The sequence below is a fragment of the Patagioenas fasciata genome, chromosome 22 (genome assembly GCF_037038585.1).
Source record: "Patagioenas fasciata isolate bPatFas1 chromosome 22, bPatFas1.hap1, whole genome shotgun sequence".
In the NCBI taxonomy this organism is placed as follows: Eukaryota; Metazoa; Chordata; class Aves; order Columbiformes; family Columbidae; genus Patagioenas; species Patagioenas fasciata.
Window position 1 is genome coordinate 1,711,162 of NC_092541.1, and position 19,555 is coordinate 1,730,716.

The 19,555-nt window shown below is 45.8% G+C and overlaps 2 protein-coding genes across 2 annotated transcripts; both read left to right on the forward strand.

The window, feature by feature from the left end:
- Window positions 1–339: 339 nt before the first annotated feature.
- Window positions 340–5,432, forward strand: LOC136111701 (keratin, type I cytoskeletal 19-like). The gene is made up of 8 exons (XM_065856036.2): window positions 340–1,025; window positions 1,726–1,808; window positions 2,659–2,815; window positions 3,093–3,254; window positions 3,406–3,531; window positions 3,667–3,887; window positions 4,592–4,617; window positions 5,082–5,432. The coding sequence occupies exons 1-8, from the start codon at window positions 522–524 to the stop codon at window positions 5,147–5,149; spliced, it is 1,347 nt and encodes a 448-aa protein (XP_065712108.1). The 5' UTR covers window positions 340–521; the 3' UTR covers window positions 5,150–5,432.
- A 3,107-nt stretch (window positions 5,433–8,539) lies between these two features.
- On the forward strand, window positions 8,540–18,778 carry KRT23 (keratin 23). The gene is made up of 8 exons (XM_065856122.2): window positions 8,540–8,999; window positions 11,967–12,049; window positions 13,363–13,519; window positions 14,988–15,149; window positions 15,238–15,363; window positions 16,099–16,319; window positions 17,656–17,687; window positions 18,342–18,778. The coding sequence occupies exons 1-8, from the start codon at window positions 8,616–8,618 to the stop codon at window positions 18,443–18,445; spliced, it is 1,269 nt and encodes a 422-aa protein (XP_065712194.2). The 5' UTR covers window positions 8,540–8,615; the 3' UTR covers window positions 18,446–18,778.
- The last annotated feature ends 777 nt before the right edge of the window (window positions 18,779–19,555 follow it).

Genomic DNA, 19,555 nt, shown 5'->3' on the forward strand with positions numbered 1-19,555 from the left:
AAGTCAATGCCGATTTTTTAAGGGGAAAAAATATGGATAGAAAAGAAGGAATAGCGGTGAGATGAACTGATGGTTGTACATTTTACAATGAAAGGAGAATTTTATTTAAACTTCACTTTTAGAAAAGGCTGATTTTCTTAAAATAGCCCTGGCGATTGCTCTAAGTGGGTAGATGGGTGTGGTTGAACTCGCTTTGTTTTTCCATTCTTAAATGTCAGAGAAGTAAATTCCAAGTTTCAGAAGTATAGCCCGGAGAAAAAACACTCGTCTGAATCACCCCTTTTGTTTAATTAAAAGAAAGAAAGCCCAAGCCCCTGAGATGTGCAGCCAGCTCCATTTGTGAGGAATGTCATCATGATTGGCCTCACCTCTAGGGAGGAGAGATTTTGGAGGGAGGGCTGCAGGTTGGGTTTGTCTCCGAACACCCTGTTTTGTGGCTATAAAAGCAGCGCCGGGGCAGTGAAGACACATCCTCTCCTCTTCCCCATCAAGCCGAAGAACTGAGCTCAGCACCTTCAGCTATGGCCACCTCCTTCATGCACAGCTCTTCTTCAACCTACGGCGGTGGCTTTGGGGCTGGTGGCAGCACTCGCCTGTCCTCGGTGCGAGCAGGAGGGACCTGCCGAGCTCCGAGCATCCACGGAGGATCCGGTGGCAGGGGTGTCTCCATCTCCTCGGCTAAGTGTGTCACCTCTGGAGGAGGTGGATATGGGTTTGGTTATGGAGGAGGCTACGGTGGCTTCAGTGGAGGGGCTTGCTATGGTGGAGGGTCTGGCTTTGGTGGAGGGTTTGATATTGGTGCTGCCTTTGGTGGTGGTGATGGCCTCATCTCTGGAAATGAAAAGATAACGATGCAGAATCTGAACGACCGCCTGGCTTCGTACCTGGCCAAGGTGCGAGCACTGGAAGAGGCCAACTCAGATTTAGAAGTTAAAATCCGAGAGTGGTATCAGAAGCAAGCTCCCACCAGCCCAGCCCGGGACTACAGCAACTATTACAAGATGATTGAAGATCTCCGAGACAAGGTACGATGCTCATATGTAGAGGAGTTATAAGAATGCATTAGAACTGTAGAACTGCATGTTCCATTTCTTTAAAATAAGCTAAAATAATTGCAAAATAAATATTGAATTCCTCAACCTCAAATCCATTGCAGTCAAGAGCATTCTAGCAGAAAAGAGTAGATTTTTCTCAATTGAAAAGCCCAATATGTTAACCTGAAAAGGCGGTGTTTGATGAAATAAAACGATTGCACTAAAAGTTAGCAAAACGTGGCTAAATGTGTTTAGAATGATCATTCTATTTATTCAGTCAAGTAATAAAGAATGTGACAGGTAGGCCTCGAAGGCTGGAAGAATAACCCTGCGAGCTACAGATAAGATCAGGTGTTGTACAAACGTATTTTCTAATTGTGTTTCTAATTTGTGTTACACAAAGGTATCTCAGCTCTCTGATCTGCATATGGAACATGAAAAGAGCATAATGTTTTGGGGTTTTCTCTATAGAAGTACTAAGAATTACAGTGTGACCAAAGAGCAACATAATAGACGGAAATGGCTATTGCTGCCCAAAAATCAGGTTTAACCAGCACCACCACAACAAGGGTCCATTTCCTTGCGCCTTCTTGGGTGGTTTACAGCCTCAATAACTCCCCACTGTGTACTCAGGACCATGATACTTCAGCGGTGCTCACAGGACCTTTTTTCTGTGTTTCTTAATGGTCAGATCCTCGCAGCTACTGTGGACAATTCCAAAGTGGTTCTGGAGATGGACAACGCCAGGCTGGCTGCAGACGACTTCAGGATGAAGTGAGTTTACCTGGGGCACATTTGTCTGCTCCCTCTATCAAAACAGTTTTGTGAAGTTTAGCATTACTTTTTGTCTAGAAAAATAGAGTTCTTCAGTTGCTGAAGGACATATTTGAAATTATGGATAGGTATTTTTCCTTGATAACTCCTGATGACAAGAACCCCTGGCAAACAGATTCAATGCGATGAAGGATCAGCTGGGAATATAAAGCTGAGAGAGCACAGTGTCCAGATCACTGAGCTGCTCACACAACCAAGTACAGCTCACGTCTTAGCTTTTCAGTGATGCTCTGAACTGTTTTTACCAGCCTAAACCACACGGGGGAAGACGACAAGAACAGGTTGGGCTTTCCACTTAAAATGAACAGAGTGGCGTGAAGGGATCACCGTTTGGTTCCAGTAGAGCCTAATTTGGGGCTTACCCAGCTGATGGACTCAGCAGTACATTAGACACTGCTGAAAAGATGATAAAGGAGCTTGTGCAACTGATTAATCTTGCAGTGAAGCACCTGCAGGTTTATGTCGTCTCCTCTGGAGCCCTAGGATCGGTGCTTTCTGTTGCATCAGATGTGAGAGGACACTGCAAACAGACAGGTTGTCTGTTCATGCTGATAATCATTCTTAGAAGCGAAGTGAAATGCCATGTATTCCTCAAGAATGAAATCAGATGGCAATGCATGTATTTCATACATCGTAGCTGGATGTTGGAAAAAAACCATCTTTACTCCCTTTACACTTCATTTATAGCCCACTGTTCTTCCTACATTCAACATAAAGTTTCATGGGTTTATGGCTCTGCTGATCACAAACTTGCACATATTCCAGTGCTTGTTTCTTCCTCACACTGCAGGTACGAGAACGAGCTGTTCCTGCGCCAGAACGTGGAGGCCGACATCAACGGGCTGCGCAGGGTCCTGGACGAGCTGACCCTGGCCAGAACTGACCTGGAGATGCAGATCGAGAACCTGAAGGAGGAGCTGGCCTACCTCAAGAAGAACCACGAGGAGGTGAGTCCAGAACAGGGCACAGAGCAAATCACTTCCCTTTGGAATTTATACACATACGACAGGTTCCCGAGATAGTTATGTTGAGTAAAAGAAACATAACATGAGTGTCAATGATGTTTTTCCATAGATTACATCTGTGTGAGTATACAGAGAGTAGCGTTTCACCTATGATACCCCATAATTAAAGTACTGCATCCCACTGCATGGATTGCTGATGGCAGGAAGCAAATGAGAAGACGGAGTTTAATGTCGTGTCCTCTGCCTTCTGCCCACGCAGGAAATGAAGGAGTATTCCAATCAGCTCACTGGGACAGTCACCGTGGACCTTGACGCTGCTCCTGGCGTTGACCTGACCCGAATTCTCGCGGAGATGAGGGCACAGTATGAAGCTCTGGCTGAGAAGAACCGTAAAGATGTTGAGGCTTGGTTCGTGACTCAGGTATAGCCCCACAAAAACCAGCAAAATGACACAGCGCCTCGTTGCTGCTGCCCCAGCAGATGGGGTGGGCCCTTCCTCTCTCAAAACAATTTGATTTTCTTTTTTTATACGATATACATGCGATTTTACAGTTGTTTTCTTTCTGTTTCAGACTGAGCAGCTGAGCCACGAAGTAGCCACCCACACCACAGAGATAGAGAGCGGCAAATCAGAGATCATAGAACTGAGACGCTCGGTGCAGGGTCTGGAGATTGAGCTGCAGTCGCAGCTCAGCATGGTACGGAGCACCCCGAGCACACCACAAATCACCGCTAACACGCTCTCCCCTTCCTCCCTCTCTGTCTTGCCTCCCTTTTGACTCTCTATGGGACAAATCTATGTGCTAACCTGTTCTGATGATATCCCGCTTTAGAAAGCCGGACTGGAAGCCAGTTTGCGAGACACAGAAGCCCGGTACTGCGCACAGCTGGCCCAGATTCAGGCCCTCATCACCGGCCTTGAGGAGCAGCTGTGCGAACTCCGGAGCGACATGGAGAACCAGAACCACGAGTACAAAATGCTCATGGACATCAAGAGTCGCCTGGAGCAGGAAATCGCCACGTACCGCAAGCTGCTGGAGGGCCAGGACTCCCTGTACGTTACTACATACAAATCCTGTGATGATTAGATAAGGTTAATAATATGACAGGTTGTAAAGCGGTAATTTGTGGTTGTCAAGCTGACTCCAGATTACTTAATTACAATCACTGCACACGCGGGCTTTGGGGTGCTGGCAAAACAGATGCCCAGCAAAGTCCCAGGCGTTGCTGTAACTCAAGCTGAACCTCCAGATCAGTTGTGTTGATGATCTGAAAATATAAACGCAACCATTTTGACCACATTGAATTATAGAAGGCACCAGGCTCCATGTCTGTCCTACACAGCCCTCAGGCTGCCTCCAGCCTGAAATAACCTATAAAAACCTAGAAAAGAACTTGGTACAGACCAGAGCTTACTCCAGTAAAATCTGCCTTCCGCCTACATATGGAATGACTTTTGATTTCTGAGGAGGAATCAGCTCCTTATATTGTCTCTAGATTATGACATTTTGAGGAGCATATAGAGACGTACCAGGAACTGGTCTGACCGCTGTTCGTATTGCGTAGTGAGTACATAGGAGTGGCTTTCAAAGCCAAAAGCACCTTCGCAGTATCACGAGTAATAGCACGGCTGAGAACCCCCCGAAAGCAGCTGTGTCAAACGGGGGCTGCTCACGTGCTGGGGTTCCCAAATGGGTCAATGGTCTCGGTGGCAGGGTCAGTGATGCTCACTAATCACACATTTCTTCTTTTCTACAGGATGGCAACAGTGAACCCGAAGGACGGTAAGAAAAGTTTGATTTTTTGACAAAATAGGATTAAATAAACCTTTTTACTTAGGATTTCTGCCTTCTAGCACAAGTTACATTCTCTCTGCAGTGACCACTTTCTTTATCATCTAGAGACACAAATCTAACACTTGATCTTATTTTCTGTGCACTTTTGGAACCAGTACCTTGCCAAAACAATTGTATGAACTCCTCATGGGATTTTAAACCACAGATATCTCCCAAAGATCCCTAAGTTACTCTGCCCATTCACACAACACAAGATAAATCCAAATCCCATATGTGATGTGCACTCTTAAATAGGATATCTTAAGGTATCCGAGGGCGATTCCCCCTTTGATATGTGAACAAGATCTTGTGAGGAAACAAACAGAAGAGCCCATCACACAGCCCTTCAGTGTGTTCCCAGTGGGTTTTATCGTCCTTAGCTGACTTGCTTTTTGTTCTCCCTCCTACAACAGCATCTGGAAGAGTTCGCGGGAGCGCGGAAGATGATGGAAGAGCTACTGCTCGTGATAGGAGACCCTAATAAAGAAACACTGAATGTCCTCTTGCATCTGGCACCACATAGAACCCAAGCAGCCTACACACGGGCTAATGCTAAGAGAAAAAGCCTTTTACTTTCGCCAAATCACAAGAATGCAATCCAAGAGCGTGCAAGAGCCTGATGTCCTTCCTCACAGTTGTTCTCCCTGCTCAGACGATCATTTGGCTCTATGGGTCGGATGACAAGCTGGTTTTCTGTCAGTAGCTATAGCGCTTCCTTAACAAAGAACCTACACAATAAAGTTCCTGTTCTGCTTGTGCAAATACGTCCAGCCTAATGTTGTTTTTTTTGAGGTCAGTGTGGTATTGCCTCACATGCACATACACCCTCCCCAACACGGTGCTTCCTCTAACCCAAACCAAGAGATGCTCAGTGGATAGCAACAATAATACCTTTAAAAATAATAAGAAGATGATATATAGACAGATATAAAGGGTCATTAGATACTGAATTACTGATTAAATTAGATTATTAGATTTTGAGTTACTGAATGCCTTCTTTGTCTATGACCTATTAGAGAGCAGTGTAGGGGAAAGGGAGCTGGGGGTCCTGGGGACAGCAGGGTGACCATGAGCCAGCACTGAGCCCTTGTGGCCAGGAAGCCAATGGTACCTGGGGTGGGTTAGAAGGGGGTGGTCAGTAGGTCAGAGAGGTTCTCCTGCCCCTCTGCTCTGCCCTGGGGAGACCACACCTGGAATATTGTGTCCAGTTGTGGCCCCTCAGCTCCAGAAGGACAGGGAACTGCTGGAGAGAGTCCAGCGCAGCCACCAAGATGCTGGAGGGAGTGGAGCATCTCCCGTGTGAGGAAAGGCTGAGGGAGCTGGGGCTCTGGAGCTGGAGAAGAGGAGACTGAGGGGGGACTCATTCCTGGGGATCAATATGGAAAGGGGCAGTGTCAGGAGGATGGAGCCAGGCTCTTCTGGGTGACAACCAGTGACAGGACAAGGGGCAATGGGTGCAAACTGGAACACAGGAGGTTCCACTTGAATATGTGAAGAAACTTGTTCCTGCTGAGGGTGGCAGAGCCTGGCCCAGGCTGCCCAGGGAGGTTGTGGAGTCTCCTTCTCTGCAGACATTCAAACCCGCCTGGACACCTTCCTGTATATTTGTTCGTATTTCAGATGAAGGAGCTGAATCAACAAGTGATGATCACAGGATACTTATCTGTATAAAGCAGGTGTCAAAATATTCTGCCTATACTTAAACCGCAGCCTATAAATTCAGTTCCGATTGCTTTTCATGTTCCAATTCAGTAAGACAAGTCTGGCTCACAGATCAAGCTCCCGGTTCCAGAGGTTTACGTGGAACAAGGAGAATTCACCATCTCGTGGTGCCACCTGCTGCCAAGGTTTGATTTCTGCACTCTGGATTCACAGCGGGCTAAAAACAGGTCCCAAAGTGCCAGCCTAACAAAGCAGAGCCAGGTCTGGGTTGGGACTACGGTTTTTAGTCTTTTCCATGGATCGTGAACATGTGTTGATGAAAACTGGGTGGCAGCTCTTCCAGTTGAAAGGTTGAGCTCCAGAGGAGATTCTTCCCATGTCCCGATCACCTTTGTTTTCTATTACTTGCCAGAAAAAGTACAATTCAGTTTTTCATGATGTTTGGTGGATCGTTGAGGGGGTAGACCGAGGTTGTTCTGCCTCATGGACTGGCAGTCTCACCACCAGCCCGGCTGTGAATCTCACTGAGAGATTACACGTGAAACAAAGGATCCATTGTATTTCATGTAGTATTACATACATATGTATTTATATTTCAATGTAATATTTCATAGAACATCACCTGCTACACTAGGCTAGGAAAATCAGTCTGAAATTAATCTCTGGTGGGATGAACTGAACCCCAGGGTATCATTGGTTTTATTATAATTTGGGGTTTTTTCCAAGTTAGACCTTCATCTTTCCTCTGGTGCTTCAAGCAGCAGGGCCGATGCCAAACCAGAGCTGGTAAAAGTAGTGTTAGCAGACTATTTTGTGATAGCCATACCTTGTGTTTATTGGAAAACAGTATCTTTAATGATTAATTTCCCCAAACAACTCCAAACTTCAGTGTTTCTGTACACTGGAGTGGAACTGACTCCGAGCCACAAGGAGGAGCTCCAAACCTGCCCAATGCTGAGATTGGGAGGCATCCCGGGAAAGGATGGGCTGTGCTCCTTATTACTGCGAAACTTCACTTGAAACAGCGAACAAAAGATTCCTTCTGGATCATTCCAGGATAGACAACTCTGGTTTGCACAGTCGCACCGACCACAGCACTCAGAGCGAGTAACTGTGCTAAGACCTTGCTGCAGATGAGCCGCCAAGTGCTGTAAAGAAGAATCCCTGCTCCCCAAATCCGCCGTTGTACCCCTCACTCACCAACTAGAACCACCCTGACAGACAAGGGGACCCCGACAGCCCCGCTGTGCCATGGGAATGCACCCCAATTTACCACTGGGAATAAGGAAACCTCTGCAGAATGCAGACCTGCCTGTCCTGGATTTGATGGGAGAAGCTTTACTGACGGTCACAAACTTTGCAGAAAGGTTGGTTTTGCGTGATCCCAGGTCACTTTTTAAGGCTGGTAGCTTCAAATAATCAGGTGAATTTATTTAAGTGTTGTTACAAACTCACATTCTGAATATTTTCTATAGCTAAACATATAAATATCTTAGTGGTATTAATACTAGCAAGAAATTCCTGCGTTACGGTTTCAACAAGACTATTGAAACATGACTGCACCTTGAGTCATGAAATATCACTAGAAAATATTGTTCAATGCCTAATTCTTGTGTATTTCAACTGGAAATGAGCAGCTTGGCCTCTCTCACTTCGGACTGGACTTTCAGTCAAGTGACAGAGATGGGATAATTTCATTACAGCCTCATTTCTCACACAGGTTGAAGCCGTTTGGTACATTAATGACGGTTCCACGGGCTTCATTTCGGGATTTACAGACTACTGTGATACTAAAGCAACAACAGAAAGAAACAATCTTGAGAGAGACATCCCTGCCCCGGCTCTCCAGTTATTCTGTAATGGACCAGAGTCTTCCCCTCCAAAGAAGAAGAATATAACGTATTAACTACAGGGTTAGAAAAAGCTCTGAGGCAGAGCTGATCCTGTTCCACACCTACTGATTTTAGCCACACCTCGCTATTGTAATATGAAAAGGAAAAAAAGAAAAAAGAAAAAGAATAGAAGAAAAAAGAAACAAAACCAAAAGAGAAGCAACCCGGTACACCGCTCCGGTTCCAAATAACAACAACAATGCGTGCAGGCTCATAAATGCTTCAGAATTGACCAAGAGGAAGCACGTTTCGTGATGACACAATCTTGTTGCTGTAGTCATTCATCGAAGGGAAACTCCCACAGGAAAAGGCATAAAGCTGCTCAGGGAAGGCTAAGCAGCTGCTCAGTGCTAGGCAGTCAAACATTGGGTTGGATTCACACCAGAGCTAAGCATGGGTACCAGCCAAGGCCCTTTCCAGTTTTTCTCTGGGTCCCTCAGGGGTAGTTCAGGGTGTGTTTTGGCCCAGCAAGGAACTTCTTACAGTGGTGGTGCCAGCAGCAACCACAGCTCCTGCAGACCCCTCTGGCTGGGGGGTGCAGCGTGGGGAGGCTTCGGCGAGCGCCATGGGGAGAGCATCTTCCTGGGGGGGAACGAGAAACAGACCATGCAAAACCTGAATGACCGTTTGGCTGCTTATCTGGACAAGGTCCGCTCCTTAGAAGCGGCCAACGCTCAGCTGGAAAGCTGCATCCGAGAGTGGCACAGGACAAAGTCCCACGGCAAGAGGCACGACTTGAACCAGTACGAGCAAAACGTCACCGACATGCAAAGGCAGGTAAGTCAGAGCTGCAAGCGACTGTCGTTCTGTGCTCTTAAGGAACCTGGGGACTCGCTTATGCTGATGGCTTTCCTTTAAAGAGGGTCAAATAAAACCTTTTAAATGGTAGAGATACTAATGAAAGCGGTTACCTGGGCATAAACGAGGAGAATGGGATACAAGAAAGGAGGCGAGGGGGATTCTGCAAAAACTGGCGCTAAAAGGAGGTTTTTACACTGCCAAGCGTTCGTTTCGGTACATGAAACCGTGCTTTGAGTAACCACGTCTGGCAGAACTCAACCTTTCCGACTGCACATGTACCCAAGCGAGTTAAAGGCGGCGATGCGGAGATGCCCGTCTGCAGACGTACCCCGGCGTTTCGGTTCTTTGACTCCTGCGGCAGCAGACAATGAAACTGCAGGAGTTTTGGGTCCGGTGAGCTTATGTAATCAGATGGAAAAATACTTCGTTGTAATTAAGAAAATAGCAGTGACAAATTCCTTGTGGATGTTTTCACTGTAATTAAAAGGAGAATTTCTGGTTCCTGCCAGTAGTTAATATTAATGTTCAACAGTAACTCTTTCAATCTCCCAAACTCACGTGTCTTCAAATTTAAGCATATTATTAATCTGTATTCATAATGAGCATACCTAGCACTGTAACCATCTGTGTGACTAATCAGTGTAATTAACTTTCCGTAGACGTACGGGGCAAAATCCAAAGCTATTCCAAATGCGACGTCGCAGTTTTCCCTCCACTTTTTATGATACAGTTACTTGGCATTCTCAAGACCCTAAGTATGTTTGGTTTCAAAAGGGCTTGGAAATGCTGTTATCCTCTGTCTTTGCTCGTTGAGGCCCGAGACTTAATCAAACTCCTTGCTCAGTGTTAAAAGTGTTGCCTCCAGGCAGAAGATGAGGCATCCCGACCACAGCCAGCGTGTAGGGAGAGCCAGGATTGTCATCACCTCTTTCTGCAGTAAGGATAAAGAAAGTTCATCCATCTCCAGACCTATCGCTTCAGCACCTTATTTTATTTTTTCAGTTGATCCAGAGATAAAAACTTGTTTGTCAAGAATATAAATGTGCTCGCATTGATTTGGAATCAATGAACCAGGAAGATTTAGGAAGACAGTGAGGCTAAAAACATAATGCTGGTTGGGGTAAAGGCCTCACTTTTGAGCAGATTGTACCCAAAACTCTTATTTTGAACACTCACCACTCAAATATCTGTCACTACCCACGGGCACCTGTTGGACCCACTGATGCGCTGAACTGGGCAAGGATCACTCGCTGACGACAATTCAGTGACCTAACCCAGAATTGTCACTTTCTCTATAGATTATTGCAATTAGCCCAATGACTGCCAGTAAAATGAGTGAAAACATAGCATGAGATGGTGGAGTTCAGGATCTCCTGTGGCAGGAGCAGGATCACAAGCAGAATTGCAACTCTGGATTTCAGCAGGGCAAACTTTGCCCTTTTCAGGCAATTGCTGGGGGAAATCCCACGGGCAAGGCTGCTTGAAGGTAAAGGGGCCCAAGATGGTTGGTTGGTGTTCAGGGGCTGTTTCTACCGGGCACAAGATCAGAGCATCCCGACACGTAGGAAGTCAAGGAAGGGAGCCAGGAGACCTGCGTGGTTAAACAGGGACTGCTAGGTATGATCAAGTGGAAGAGGAGAGCGTATAGATCATGGAAGGAGGGGTTGGCCACTTGGGGAGAACATCAGGCTGTTGGCAGGGGGTGTAGGGAGGCAACCAGGGAAGCGAAGGCCTCCTTAGAATTCAACCTGGCGAGAGGGCTCAAGGACAACAGGAAGAGCTTTTTCCAATATGTGGCAGATAAAACTCACACCAGAGGCAATGTAGGCCCAGTGATGAATGAGGTGGGTGCCCTGGTGACAGAAGATCCAGAGAAGGCAGAGTTACCGAATGTTCTTTGTCTCTGTCTGCTCTGCCGGGGGCTGTGCTGAGGATCCCGCACCGCTGAGGCCCCAGAGAAGGTCAGGACAATGGAGGAGTTTGCCTGGGTTGATGAGGACTGGGTTAGGGAGCAGTTGGGCGATCTGGACATCCATAAATCCATGGGTCTGGATGGGTTGCACCCACGGGTGCTGAGGGAGCTGGCTGAGGTCATTGCTGGACCGCTCTCCATCATCTTTGCCAAGTGTTGGGAAATGGGAGAGGTGCCTGAGGACTGGAGGAAAGCAAATGGCACTGCAGGCTTCACAGAGGGCAAGAAGGAGGACCCGGGGAACTCCAGACCGGTCAGCATCACCTCCACCCCTGGGAAACTGATGGAACGGCTTCTCCTTGGTGCCATCTCAAGGCAAACCAGGGAGAAGAGGGGCATTAGGGGCAGTCAGCATGGTCTCACCAAGGGGAAGTCGTGCTTGACCAACCTCATTGACTGTTATGAGGGCATCACAAGATGGATGGATGATGGCAGAGTGGTGGACGTGATCTCCCTTGGCTTGAGCGAGGCATTGGACACAGTCTGCACAGCATCCTCACAGCTGAACTGAGGAGTGCGGTCTGGATGAGCGGGCAGTGAGGTGACTGCGAACTGGCTGAAGGGAAGAAGCCACAGAGTCGTGGTCAATGGGCAGAGTCCAGTTGAGGTCTGGACCCAGTGCAGTGCCTCAGGGGGCAGTGCTGGGTCCGCTATTATTCAATATATTCACCAATGATTTGGCTTCTTCCCTTCACCCAGTTCGCAGTCCACCTCACTACCCAGTCATCCAGACCACACTCCCTCAGTTTAGCCAGAAAAGGAAGACAAAGCAAAAAGTAAGATTATGGACAAAAACTGCAGAGATATCTAAATGGATCAGGAAACTAAGCTGCTTCTATTCGTTTACTCTCCTTAACATGGGGATTCTATTATTTAGATGCTTCCTAAGAGCAGCAGGGAGTCTAAACCAGCGTTATTCACCATCAGCATATGGCAACACTGAGTCTGCTCTTGGATTCTCTGTTTTCCAGATTGAGGATGGCAAGATCACCAATGCCAGTATCCTTTTACAAATTGATAACGCTAACATGGCATCAGAAGACTTCAGGCTCAAGTAAGATCTTCTTTGGTTTCCTGATTAAGTTTGAAAGAGGATTAAGCAAAATATGGCTTTTTCTTTATAATCCAATATGAAACTGATTTTACTGAGGTTTTCTGCTGATGCTGGATAAATAAAACCAATGTAGAAGAGAAAAAATCCCAGAAAGGATAAAAAGGATGTACAAACCACAAACGATTGCTGAACAATCTTGAGTCACCATGTTTATGATACTTAGTTCAGGTCCTGAAGAGCAGGTTTTACAGCAGGCATTTGATACCTGTGACAAAAGGCATTTAAAACTGTCATCTGGGAACACAAATTAACCCTTCTCTGCACCCTTCCCCCGTCCAAACCAAACCCATTTCCTGTACTTATCACCTCCAGCTCCGCAGGAAACACCCGTCCTGCCATATTTCTGCTTTGCAGCCCCAGTTCTGCCATAGTAAATGGGCCAGAGCTGCCTTGGCGACCAGTGCACAGTTTGATACTTGTACGTTGTTGAAAGTTCTCAGGAAGCCAAAACATTTGGACATAAAACTTGCAGGTAGATCTTTGCAGAGGAAAGGAATTTATGTTAGACTTAGGAATCATGAAGATTTGTCTTATTTCCAATAGATGATGATCAGCTGTTTAAAAAATCTCAGCTTTTGGCAATATTGCATTGCCAAATACAATACTTAGAGACTCGGAACCGCAGGCGGTATCTATCCTTGCCTTCGTTATCAATCCATACTGTCATAAAAACAAAACAGAGGCTGATGGATTGAACCTAGAAACATCAATAGAGCCCCCCAAAAATGAGGTAAAGGAGGAGCAAAATGCTTCTTGTGCCCAAGGGAAGATGGGGCAGGGTCCTTCTGACCTTGGCTCACTGCAGATGCCAAAATGCAAGAGGTTAGAGAGGAATGGTTTTGGAAAAACTACAGCAAGCGTTATTGTTGATATTGTTTTGTGCCTTTATTGGCAAGTTTTTGAGAACCGGATTCTCAGAGCTTTCACAGCCTGGTGAACGTCAAGATGCAAAAAGGAAAATGGAAGAAAGAGCAATTATTTCATACCATATAGGAGGAGTTGTGAGGAAGAATGAGGAACCACAATTAAACCCATCTCGTTTTTTAAGACTATCCTAGAATATTCAAATAAGGCATTTTAGAAATGGAATTTGTTTCCTTGATTTTTGTTGTCCCTAGTTCCACACAAGGAGGGCTGTAGCAAGTCTACCAGGTGGACTTTAGCAAGCCTATTTCTGTTCAATACTCCTCAGCCAAAGGCTAGAACGGGTCTGTTCTCAATGAACGTGTGTTATCGTCTTTCTCCTGGTGAAGGTACGAAGCAGAGAAGACTCGCAGGCAGGGAGTGCAAGTCGATGTCGAGAACCTGCGCAAAGAGCTCGACAGCCTGACCATAGTGAAAACAGACCTGGAAATGGAAATCGAAGGCTTGAGAGAAGAGCACATCCTCAGGAGGAAAGACCATGAGGAGGTAGAAAACGTTCCACTTGGTAAAATCCTATCACACGAATCTTCGCTGCCGTGTAATTAACTTTGAGTAAGATCCACAATCTATAAATGGGATGGATGATTCAGGACCTAATCATGTTTCTAAGGAAGCCAATGGGAGTCAGATGAGACACAAAGTTTGGGTACTGCTTTACCAAGTAAACTGGGATTTCAGGAAGGATAACAAGCGGTTGTATTTATTTTCTCCCACTCTTTTCTAGTCACCTGCCCATCTGGCATACGTAGCTAATAACAACTTACACATTCAACAGAAAATGTTCTCAGAAATACTTAGATATCTGTATCACAGACTTTCCCCTCAGCTCTGGATATATCAGTCCACAGCATCACAGAAACACAGAGGGGTTGCGGTCGGAAGGGACCTCTCCAGGTCACCTTGTCCACCCTCCCAGTCCAATAGGGACACCCAGAGCGGGTTGACCGCAACTGAACAGACCTTGAATTCTGGAAGGATCCAAATTTAAAAGAACGGTTGGTGGAGTAACATGAAGTTACTTATTCTTGCAAAAGCCTAAGCACAATAATTAGATGATAATTGTCAAAAAACACGCTGCTCTGAATCCTTCCACAGCTCTACCGCAGTGGTGTCTGTTATTCCCACATATATAATACCACTGCTTGACACGGTGGTGTTGTCAGCTTGCGTGATCTGCTGTTGTTTTCAGTTATTACCTAATGCACAACCAAACATCCTACTCAGTATCTGTGGGTTATTAACATGAATGGAAACACAAGGGTCCCACAGCAGTAGGTGAAGCTGTTTTGGGTTGACCCCCTCCTGGCCAAGGACACCCCTAACGAGCTGTAACACAGCGGAGCCACCAGTGCGCCCAGTTGATCCCAGTTTGGAGGCCGTGATGTCATTCCCTGCAACGCTGCTTTGGAAAATGGCACCTCGCACACAAGGCTGTGCTACACCAAAAGGAATGTTACCGTACCTGCTCGACTTGCCCTGTAATTATGTTGTTTACACAGTAATTATACGCTTTAATCCAATTATTGCTTTAACAATTACATAGAACTTTTACATTACTCTCCTGTAAACTTCGTTATAGTTCCATAAATATTAACGTACAGGGTAAGAAAGATGAAATTACTGTTAGATTTTCATCAAAGGCTTTGGGTTCCTGATACATAAATCAATAAAAAATGTTAGTGCTTCGTCATTAAGTTTGCATCTTCCAGAAACATTATATGAAAAGATCTTCTGATGGTTTTTACTGAGTTCTCTAGCACAGAGAAGCAGATATAAGTCACTGGTTTAAGTCACATCACAGAACTATCCATACATGAATATATGTAAAAATTAACCTACCATAAGGAAAAAATATTCAGGGTGTTGTGAGAGGATGGAGCTGAAGAAGACGGGAATTAAAACTTCCCACTTTCATAAACAAGTTTCCTTGTTTCCTCTGCTAATATCTCAACAGGATATGGAAGCAAATCGCTCATCACAAGACTTCAAAGTCAATGTAAAAGTAAATGCGGCACCTCCCGAAGACTTAGCCAAGATTCTAGCAGAAATACGAGAAGATTATGAGGCCATAATTGAAAAGAATCGTCAAAGCCTGGACAGCTGGTACAGAGAACAGGTAGCAACTGCTTTCTGCTCATTTCAAGCCCCCTGTTGCCGTCCATGAGTGGTCAGAGTCATTTAAGCTCTTCTGCTCTTGGTTCCAGAGCACAGCGATGTCCCTGGCAGCAACGCCGAACCCCGAGCAGATCCAGCGCAACGAGAACGAGATCAAGGACCTCAAACGCACTTTGCAGTCCCTGGACATCGAGCTGCAGGCGCAGATGAGCAAGGTACCTGTTGTCAGCATCTCCGGGCACTGTTCTTTCATATGTTCTCAGAAACCATCACGGACCGATTCCCCGTTGAAATCCACAGCCTAGCATATATTTATTGTGGTTACTAAAGTATCAGTGAAATGGAATTTGGACCATGCTTGGCTTTGTGAGAATACGCCAAGTAGATTCAGCAACCATCCCCAAGGAGTGAAAAATGTCTCTCTCCTTAGAACAAAATAAGGGGAAAAGAAAAAGAAGAGATAGGATTGCTCACTGCAGGATCTAGGAAGCAAAAGTATCCAGGAATACACACAGTAATACCAATTTCATATTTACAACCCCTATTGCAACGCACGAAACACACGAAGTGTGAAAAACGTTGGTAGGGAATCTTCAAAAATATTCCTCGGCTCTTGCACAGGTTAAAGCCCAAATACTCATGACTTGGAGACTTTGGAGCAGTTCTGGACAGTAAATGCAGAGCTGGCAAAAGAGCCAACAGGTCCAGGAATGCAGCTTCTGCACAGACAGAACACACGGGGGTAAATTACTCAGGTTCTGCCTCATTATGCACACATGACACAGCTCCATGATCCTGCTGTCTTCACATGAATAGTCATGCACATGCATAAGCGTTTCAACTGCCACAGTCTGAATTTTGCAGTCTTCTAGCTAGAGACCCAATTTCCTGGCATTTTTTGCGTTATATCTACCCGTAAATAATAACTGTGGTATTCTCTGCTTTGGCAGAAACACATGCTGGAAGACACCCTGGCCGACACTCGGAATTACTACGCTGTTGCGCTTCAAAACATGCAGCAGATCATCTCCAAATGTGAGGAAGAGCTGAGCCAGGTCCGTCACGACACTAAGCAGCAAAATAACCAATACAAGGTGCTTCTCGGGATCAAAACCCGGCTGGAGAAGGAGATCTCCACGTACCGCCTGCTGCTGGAAGGGAATGTTGACGGGTAAGGAAAAGCCGCCCGGACTGGAATAGATGAGAAGACAGTTCTCATATTTGGGTTATTTATTTGTTTGTTTGTTTATGCTTAATGAAAGCTTGCGAGTTCCATACTACATCAAGGGTTGGTATTTTAATGTGATGGGTCATAATAAAAAGCCTGAGCCACTTAGTCTACAGAGAAACTTGTACCCATGTAATTTGGATCACCTCAATTAATATAACTTTTTATTAAAGAAAAAAATCTGCATTCCCACAGCATGCCTATCTCAGCATAGGAAAAACACCAATCTCAGCAAAATTCACAGTCATTTCCAATCTTCAAAACAAGTTCCAGACCAAAAAGAAGCCTGGAGATGAGTTCAGATGGTTTTTGGGCAGCCAGCTGCAGTTCACGGTGTGGACAGGACACCCCTCTGCCCATGGCTCTGGGCTTGGTCCGAAATCTCTGCATCTCTCTATACTTCTTATTATTCTCTTATATACAGAGTACGTCTTACAGAAAATCAGAAAAGGGAGGATTAGCAGCCCTTATAACTGGAAATCTCAGGGAGGCAGGACAGTATGGCACCGAGTACAGGGTTATTTTTCAGAAGCCAAAATGGGATCAACTTGAGCAACTCAGAACATATGAGAAACTGCAACTGCCCCCAGTAAAGCAGTAATGAATGTACAATGGAACAGGTTCCAGTGAGAGTGTCAGTACCTATGGGGATGTAGCTGGGCTTGCATCAGTAGGGCATCACTCTGGAGTTGATGAAGGCTGGGAAGCCTCCCATACCCCTGGGGTGAAATCGGGGTGCTCAGCTCGCTCTCTGAAATGCCTGCACACCAATGCGTGCAGCATGGGGAATAAACAGGAGGAGTTAGAAACCTGGGGTCCTGGGGACAGCAGGGTGACCATGAGCCAGCACTGGGCCCTTGTGGCCAGGAAGCCAATGGTACCTGGGGTGGGTTAGAAGGGGGTGGTCAGTAGGTCAGAGAGGTTCTCCTGCCCCTCTGCTCTGCCCTGGGGAGACCACACCTGGAATATTGTGTCCAGTTGTGGCCCCTCAGCTCCAGAAGGACAGGGAACTGCTGCAGAGAGTCCAGCACAGCCACCAAGATGCTGGAGGGAGTGGAGCATCTGCCGTGTGAGGAAAGGCTGAGGGAGCTGGGGCTCTGGAGCTGGAGAAGAGGAGACTGAGGGGGGACTCATTCATGTTTACAGATATATAAAGATATCTGTAAACATGGTATCATAGTAGCATGAGGTCTTCTTCAAATCAGTGAGAAGAAAGGGAGGAATAACTTCTTGAAATTAGTATAATCATTAGTTTTTCTCTGTTTTATTATATTTACAGGACAGCAAGAAAATCTGAATCAAAAGCTACAGGTAAAAGTCCCTTATTTTGTTCTCTATAGTGACTCTTCATTATTGTCATTTCCAACCCAGTTTTACTCAGGATAATTTTAACGTTACACTCATGAGCTATGAAGGGTTTGCACAGCAGTTCATTCTCGTGTAGGCCAGATTTGAGAATAATTTCGGTGATTCATGGGCCTTGTGAAGGGCTGCGCTTCAGAGAACATTCCTGCTGTGTCTGCCCGTTTGTGGACCATCTTCAGACCGCCCTGTTAGCCAAACACATCCTCCAAAGCTCAGACTCGAGCCTAAAGCTTTCACGGTCTATGAGGAGGCAGAGAGACTAAGTGTGGTGACTAAAACAGTGTTAGGGCTGGAGAGTAAACAGAAAATCTGCATGTCTGCAAACTCCTATCCTGGCATGAGCATGACCTGCGGACATTCCGGATAACGCGCTCTGAAGTTGGATTTGCATTGGCTGGGATGCAGCTGGATTATTCATCTGCCGTGACCTGGGCAGGACACGGTGACAATAATGAGTATTGACTTAAAGGGAAACATGTAACGATAAATCAGTCGAGGAGGCAGCTGGTAAATTAGCGTAAATGAAGCTTTCCCTGCATCATCTTGTCTCAGCATTGCTTCTCGTTTAATTAACCTGTTTTTTATTATGATTTCTCCCAGAACACGCTGCGCTGGCTAATCGGAAGATCAAAGCGATTGTCCACGACAGCGTGAACGGGCAGGTGGTATCATCCACCATCAACGAGCTCCACCAGCAGGCGTGAAATCCGAGGTTCTGCTGACAACTGGTTTTCTGCACCACCACCAGCTGCACGTCGGCGTCCCCGAGTGACAAACGGGGACACCACGATGAACTCTCCTAAAATGATTTGCAGCCTAACAGGGAAAAAATGCCATACAGAGCTAGGTGTAGCTGGTATGGTTCTTCTAAAGAGCTTTTAGACATCAAAATGCCAAAGAAAAGCTATTCATTGAAAATGACTGGCTGAGCTGGTAATATATGTATTAAGCACATCTCACGGGGGCATGAATCTCCGCCTGTGATTCATTTATTGCTCTGCAAATTAACTGTAATTTAAAGTGAATAATCTCTCGGCTTTTCTCCTGGTCTTATGGCTCTCACCATATACCTCACTGCAGCCAATAAATTCTTTTCAATTACTCGTTCTGGTTGTTGGAATTTCCAATTTTGCTTTTTCTTACACATGCGCCAGCGTTACCGACACCGGCCAAGGCTGCAAAAGCCTCATTGTTTCACGAGGTGTAAAACTGGAAGGGCACAAAAAAAAAGAAGAAAAGAGCTGACACAAGTTACAATTGACATTTATATAAGCAAAACTATTCAAGTTCCCTGTATACAACTTTTCAATGTCACTGTTCAAAACAGCATCAGTAGGGTTGTCATAAAGTCCACTTCACTAAAACAGTCACCCTAGGAACACTTCTTTACTCTTCAGCTTTAATTTTAACTGTCTTCACACACTTTCCTTCAAAGACTATAACTACTTTCCAGATACTCTCATTCTTTCTCAGTGACCCATTTAATTCAAAAAAACATTTCAGCCCCATCACTGACTCAGCAGGAGACCCCGACATCAAAGAGATAATTTCCAGCAATACACAAAGCTAAAAACTGAGCAAGAAAGAGAAATATTACAGAATCACAGAATGTATCACAGAGCGTCAGGGGCTGAAGGGCCCTGGAAAGCTCATCCAGTGCAATCCCCCATGGAGCAGGAACACCCAGCTGAGGTTCCACAGGAAGGGGTCCAGGCGGGTTTGAATGTCTGCACAGAAGGAGACTCCACAACCCCCCTGGGCAGCCTGGGCCCGGCTCTGACACCCTCACTGGGAAAAAGTTCCTTCTCATCTCG